The sequence below is a fragment of the Callorhinus ursinus genome, unplaced genomic scaffold, assembly GCF_003265705.2.
Source record: "Callorhinus ursinus isolate GAN/ISIS: 27379988/994484 unplaced genomic scaffold, GSC_fseal_2.0 scaffold712, whole genome shotgun sequence".
In the NCBI taxonomy this organism is placed as follows: Eukaryota; Metazoa; Chordata; class Mammalia; order Carnivora; family Otariidae; genus Callorhinus; species Callorhinus ursinus.
The window spans coordinates 8,130-14,996 of NW_027397767.1; the positions used below are offsets into that span (position 1 = coordinate 8,130).

A 6,867-nucleotide genomic window follows, 5' to 3' on the forward strand; every position below is an offset into this window, starting at 1 on the left:
AATCCCTAAAACGGATCTAGAAATCTGCCTAGACAGATCTAAGAAGTATTAAGAATGATGAGCAGGACTTTGTGTTGACTTGATGTGAGAAGACTGAGGTTTTGAGGATAGCTTTGAGGTTGCTCCTGGAGCTCCCAGGATGATCTTGTTACTAACTGCAAGTAAAACAGAAGTCTAGAAGAAATCATCATTTTCTGAAAGAAGATGATGAACTTGGATTTTTAGGGATTGTAGTTTTAGATGCTTCCCTGTGGATGTTCTTTAGAATCATGCATCTGGAAACTGGAATATCATTTTAGAGGGTGTGGAGACTGAAACCCAGAGATGGTCCAAAATTCCTATGTCAAGACTGTGGGGGAAGCAGATGCTCCAGACTTCTGATGCTCCACCCACTACGTACACAAAACTAAGGATAGGGAATGAGAGGTCTGGAGTAGAGGCCTGAAAATCTGGGAATCACCAGGATTCTATCGGAGGTGGTAATGGACCGTGTTGTGCCATTAAAATAAATGTTATGAAGACGGAAACCATTTGCCAAAGATTTCACAACAAACCCACGGAAGTGAAAGTAAATGATTAAAAAATGTAGGTCTCAGAGTTCCCTTCAAATTGTGATATTTTACCTTCTATTTACAGAGGTAAAAGGACACAAGAGAAAAGGTTAATGTTTAAGCACTTTTATATTTGCATCCCTCTTTTTTAGCAGAGGAAACCATTTTGGTAGTGTCTGTGTGAGTCATCCACAATGATTTCTCTGGGGCGCTTCTTGTTCTCGATTTTTCTCTGCCATGTTGCTACTGCAGGACGGAGTAAGTACTCTTTGCTTTTGCAAATATAATTAATATACCCAACACCCTAGTATATGACAAGGATCAATAATGATCATTAAAATTCTTTCTAGTGTGGATGCTGGGGAGTCTGGATTGAAACTGATTCTTCAATATTGCCACGCTTAAAGCTCCTCCCTAAGATATTCAGCCAGTTGAAGCCTCGATGTATTGACCTATAAAATGGGGATAACTATAGTACCCTTCAAAGGAGGATTAGGAGGAGATTAGATGAGATATTGCATATGTGAAATATTTGGTACAGAACTTGGCATAGTTACTATTGGTAGCATTAAATAGTTTTTTTCATTTTTGTGCTAGCTGAGCTTAAAAATGAAAACAGATTTTTTTAAATTTTATTTAAAATCAATTAATTAACATATAGTGTATTACTAGCTTCGGAGGTAGAGTTTAGTGATTCATCAGTTGCATATAACACCCAGTGCTCATTACATCAAGTCCCTCCTTAATGCCCCAGCCCCCCACTTGCCTCCCCTCCAGCAACCCTCAGTTTGTTTCCTATAGTTAAGAGTCTCTCATGATTTGTCTCCCTCTCTGATTTTGTCTTATTTTAGAAAAATATAAATTTCTTAACTCACTGCTTTGTGCTCTATTTCAGCCTGTCCCAAACCAGATGTTTTACCATTTGCCACCGTTGTTCCATTAAAAGAATCCTATGACCCAGGGGAGCAGATCGTGTACTCCTGCCATGCGGGCTACGTGTCCCGGGGTGGGATGAGGCGGTTCACCTGCCCTCTCACAGGACTTTGGCCCATCAACACCCTGAGGTGTACCCGTAAGTCAGTGCCTTCTCTCACATGCTCTCCCCTCATTGGGATTCGGGACACTTGGGGGATAACCCACTTTGTCATGCTGGGGCATAGAGGGCCAGCGGAGCCACAGAGTGGAGGGCCGTGAAGAAACAAGAGGGCATGAGGGAGTGTTCGTGGGAGGGGAGAGCAGAGGTGATAGGTCCTATTTAGAGAGGAGGAGGTGAGCATAGCCCAGAACTAGAAGAGATGTAAAAAAGCGACCTGCTATGATAAAAGAGAGAGAAACACTGCAGAAGTAAAAAAAGATGTACAGATACTCTGAAATTTAGACAGATGCCAAAGAGACTCTTGAAAAAGTAAAACATGAGGAACCATCAGATCTTTGGACTTGACCTCAAAATGAAAGCAGATTTAATAGAATCATCACATTATAATAACGTATAATAAATATAATTATATGAATTATATATGATTATATAACCATAATTTATAAAATAAATTATAATAATTTATATGTATAAATATAATATAAATAATTTAAGCATAAATTTATTGCTATCACCTATGGTAGATGGTTGCTTTTCTTTATTCCTCAGTATATGGTTCTGTGATATCATGCCAGCATTACTTTTTACAGTCAAATATGGAGCAATCAACTGAATAGAATTTCTGGCAATTTTATGTAGTTAAACAGTAAAAAAAAAAAAAAAAGGACTATATGGGTCTATCTGAGCTCTGGTTATTTTGGTCATATGAACATGACCTTTGTGAAAATCATACATTTCATACAAGTGATTTTAGTATGCTTTTTGATTCAAAAGGACTAGACAAGATTTTTAATGAAAAACAGCTATAACATCATAAGGGAAAAGTTTTCTTTAAATTGGTCATAACTCTGGAATACTAACAATTTCATTTTTTCAAGTTACTTTCCGTGTGTATATTTTTGCATCATTGCAGAGAGTAGGTACCATTTTGTATTTTTCTATATTCATCAGCATAACATAAATATTGACTGTGTCCCCATAGTCTTCATAATTTATATTTTGTTGGTTGCATAAGAATGCAACTGTTGATTTACCATAGTTGATCAAAACAATCACCTGATGGTAAACATTTAGGCTGTCCAATTTTTGTTATTAGAGGTAACAGTACAATGAGCCCCTTTGTGCATATATCATTTGACTAAGTTTGAGTTATTTGCTTAGAATAGTTAACAGTAGAGTTATTGGATCAAAGAATAGAAATGAGTTTATATGTTTTTACTTTAATGAAAAATTCTACAAATTGAAATTTACCTTTTTATCTTTAAATTACAGCCAGAGTATGTCCTTTTGCTGGAATCTTAGAAAATGGAGCTGTACGCTACACAACTTTTGAATATCCCAACACGATCAGTTTTGCTTGTAACACTGGGTAAGGACTTCTAGCTAACAGAGGCAGAACATTTCTGTGCCCTTAAGCTAAACAGCAAGACATATTTTACTTTTAGCCTTTAGGCTGGACTTGCTGAATACAAATCATTTGTTGTCCTGCTTTTCATCTATACCACAGTGGTGTTAGGGTAGGGGAAGGGATGGAGACCATAACAACTAATAAAATATGAAGTTGCTACTGTATCCAACTTTCCTTCTCCTAGTTAATTACTTAACTGAGGAGGTACATTGGAAAGACTAAAACTGGATGGTAATTCTTTATCATCTCTGGGACAAATCTTGGCATGAAGGATAAAATACTTTAGGAATTGGACTTCAGCTTTGGACATGAGCCTAATTTGATTGACTGACCTGGGAGTCTCCAGAAGGGAGTTCTCTGGCGAAGGCTGGGAGTGTGATGGTAGAGAACATAGTTCTGTTGATCCTCACACGATGCAGGGCAGCATCCCCAGCAAGAAAGCATGTGTGGTCCGTCATATAGCCTTATGAGCAAAGGCATCACCAGTGACATTGTCCATATAGGTCGGCTGTACCTTAGGGCCAAATTTTCCTGAGGATTCTTGTTTGGGATTAGAAATTAAGAAATTCCGTGTGTGAAAGAGAAATGGACTCCTTTCATCTGAAACACCAACTAACTTGTGGGTCTGATGACAAAGGACTTTGAAACATTTGGCTTCGAGGAGACAGTGTTACATTTTCGATGGAAATATACTGCATTGTTTTTACCCATTTGTGTGAGTAGAGTGAAGAGTTTCAGGAAATGAATAGTAGCCATGCCTCAGTTTGATTCACTTTTGTGACCCTGAAGAAATGATGCTGCTTTGTTCCATGTAAGAAGCAGCTAATTTGGCCTGCTGATTAGAAAAGAGGGATTTTGGGGGGTTGGCTTCTACGCCTCCAGCTACGGAAACTTCTCATTCTTCTGTGAGTCCCTGGCAGCCCTGGGCTGGGAGATTTGATGAGCCTTAAGTGAGTGCTGAGCTCCTCAAGAAAGCAGCATTACAAAATGGGGAAAAAGTCAGTAGTGTGAATCTGAGGTGATGCTCAGTGGAGAAGGCATTTGAGATGCTATCGATGGATTATTCTACCGCTTGATGGGTTACATTTTCCTTCTGTAGGTTTTATCTGAATGGAAGTAGTTCTGCTCGATGCACCGAGGAAGGAAAATGGAATGTTGACCCTCCTGTCTGTACTCGTGAGTCTGCGGGTCCTCAGTTCTGGGGAGAGCGATTAGTTGGTTTGCCTGGGACTTTGCTGGTCTTAACCCTGTACATTCCATGCCCTGGAAATCCCTCAGTCCTGACTCCTTGGGATGGTTGCTCACCCTCATGGGGAGTGTTCATCCTGATATTATCTTACCCTGGAGGATCAACAACCCTTTTGGAAGGACAGAAGGAAAGCATTCAACTCATGAACACATTTGTATCCTCCACCTGGTGGAACCAGTGATAGCTGGGCTTATTCATTCCATCATTCTCTCAGTTTTTGACAGGGGCTTGGCTACATGTGGCATTGGTCAATCAGGGACTGCCATCACTTGACTAGAAAAACTGGAAACTGAGATCAAACATCTTCCTCCTTTTCTGGGACCTCATTCATTCATTTATACAATTATACATACATTCATGCATTTATACATTCATTTATACATTTATGCATATTGAGAACCTAATGTGCGTCATATCCTGTTCTCAGCACTGAGGCTATATGGCTGAAAGAGACTTCTGCCTGCCCTCAGCAAGTGTGTCTAGAGGTGAGGGACATAGGAAAGTAACCTTCACAGTGACTTTAGACTCCACCAAAGGGCCTTGCCTCATAGGAGTGGAGTGGGATTGTTCCCCAAAACACTGCTGGCTTATTCCGGGGACCCTCAGCCAAGCAGTCAGGGGTGGCTCTGGGTAATGCTGATATAGGGAGGGATGTTCTGATTGTGATTCACGGGAGTCCAATCTTCGAACAGGAGGCCCACGCATTACAATCATCGTTATGGTTTTTTAACATTTCAGTGAGGTCTGTCCTAGCAAGAGTCGGTGAAAAAGTCAAGCAATTTCAAATCAATGATGGTTTAAGAAAAGCTGAACTACCACAACAAAAGGTCTTTAAGGCCAAATTAGAGGTCTTTACTCAGCAGTAAAAATCACCACTGTTCCTGTAGTTTCCCTTGGAAGCAGATTTATATCAACTATGTAAAGTCACTTTTGCTTCTTGGTTACAAACCGAAGATCTGCTTTCACTTCAGTCTAATCTAAATCAATGCTTCTCATACTTTAATGTACTGCGAATCACCTGGGCATCTCATTAAATGCAGATTCTGATCCACACTCTGGGGTGGGGTCTGAGCTGCCGCATTTCTTGTAAGCTTCCAGGCAAGGCCCCTGCCGGGGTCTCACGGATCCCACTTGGAGTAGCAAGGATCTAAATAATTCAGATGAAATCACATTCACTCACTTCCTTTACATTAGTGTAACTCTCCCTGGACTTATTGAAACCCTGTATTAGTCCTCTCAGGATGACAACCCAGACACTGTCTCCACATAAAGTTACTTGTGTAAGCGCCGTGCATTCAGAGTGCAGAAGCAGGAGATAGTCAATGGGAACAAACCAACGTAAGCCAGCGGTGGAACGTAGATGGTCGCAAAAGACTTTGTACCAAGTGCTATTATGAGCAGTTATTGTAGGATGGTCCTCCACCAACTCGGACTTCCAGAAACATCTAGCATTTGGATCACAGACTGTTGGAGACCTATGCACTGTGTCATTGTATCAGGCAAAATCGTGGTGACAAGACAGACTTACTTCATTTTTCAATCTTTTCACTGGTTCAGACATCTGGTTTTCAGATCATATTTTCTTCTGTGCCTTCTTTAAGGGACTGTTTTTACCCTGGTATTTGATCCAATTTTGCATTTTCTCAAGTTAATCTTTGTTTTTTTGTTTTTTCCTCTCTGGAAAGAGCATCTTTAAAAGACTCAACTATTTCATAAAGGTGATCATTCTTTCTTTTTCCAGCTGTAACCTGCCCTCTACCATCCATTCCTAAGTTTGCAACCCTTAGTGATTATAAGCCATTTGCTAAAAACCACTCCCTCTACGGAAACAAGGCTGTCTTCGAATGTTTGCCACACTATGCCATGTTTGGAAATGATACAATTACCTGCACAGCACACGGAAATTGGACTACATTACCAGAATGCAGAGGTAGGTGCAAGGACAAGAGACAGCTATTATGACAGTGTAGAATCCCATTTTTGAGAACTATGGAAAATTCCACTGTCATCGAGTGTTTCCGATGGCCTTGTTCAACAAATGTTTATTGGCATCTACCATGTGCCAGGCAGTGTGCTAGGTATTGGGGATACCAGATGAATGAGACCTGGCTTCTGACCTCAGGAGAATTATATAAAATGCGATGAACTGTTTGGAGCTGCCTGGGAGAGCTTCCGAGAAGAGAAGTGGAGAATGAGGGGAAGGCATGGAAAGTCAGGGAAGCGTGAGAGAACAGGGTGTGTGCATGGACAGTTGAATATGGTGGTGAGGTTGGTTGAGAGAAGCCAGGATTAAATTGGGACATCCTAGGAGATGAGGGTGAAAAGCTGAGCTGTAGTCAGATTGTCCCAAGCTTTTATAGTCCACCTAAATTTAAGAATCACAAGAATATTTGATTTAAAAAATTATGAAAATTCTTCCTCTTCTATTTATTTTTATTTTTTAGAGAGAAAGCGCATGTGTGTGCTCGTGGGGTGGGGAGGGGCAGGGGGAGAAGGAGAGGGAGAAACTCTTAAGCAGGCCCCATTCCCAGCACAGAGCCTGAAGTGAGGCTCAAACCCACGC

The 6,867-nt window shown here is 40.6% G+C and overlaps 1 protein-coding gene across 1 annotated transcript; it reads left to right on the top strand.

Annotated features, from left to right (window-relative positions):
* Window positions 1-703: 703 nt before the first annotated feature.
* On the top strand, window positions 704-6,234 carry APOH (apolipoprotein H; the record flags this gene model as incomplete). Its single annotated transcript, XM_025865436.2, has 5 exons — window positions 704-809; window positions 1,447-1,623; window positions 2,920-3,016; window positions 4,155-4,231; window positions 6,046-6,234. Coding segments are annotated over exons 1-5 (604 nt in total), but the record flags the coding sequence as incomplete, so codon positions are not given.
* Window positions 6,235-6,867: the final 633 nt, after the last annotated feature.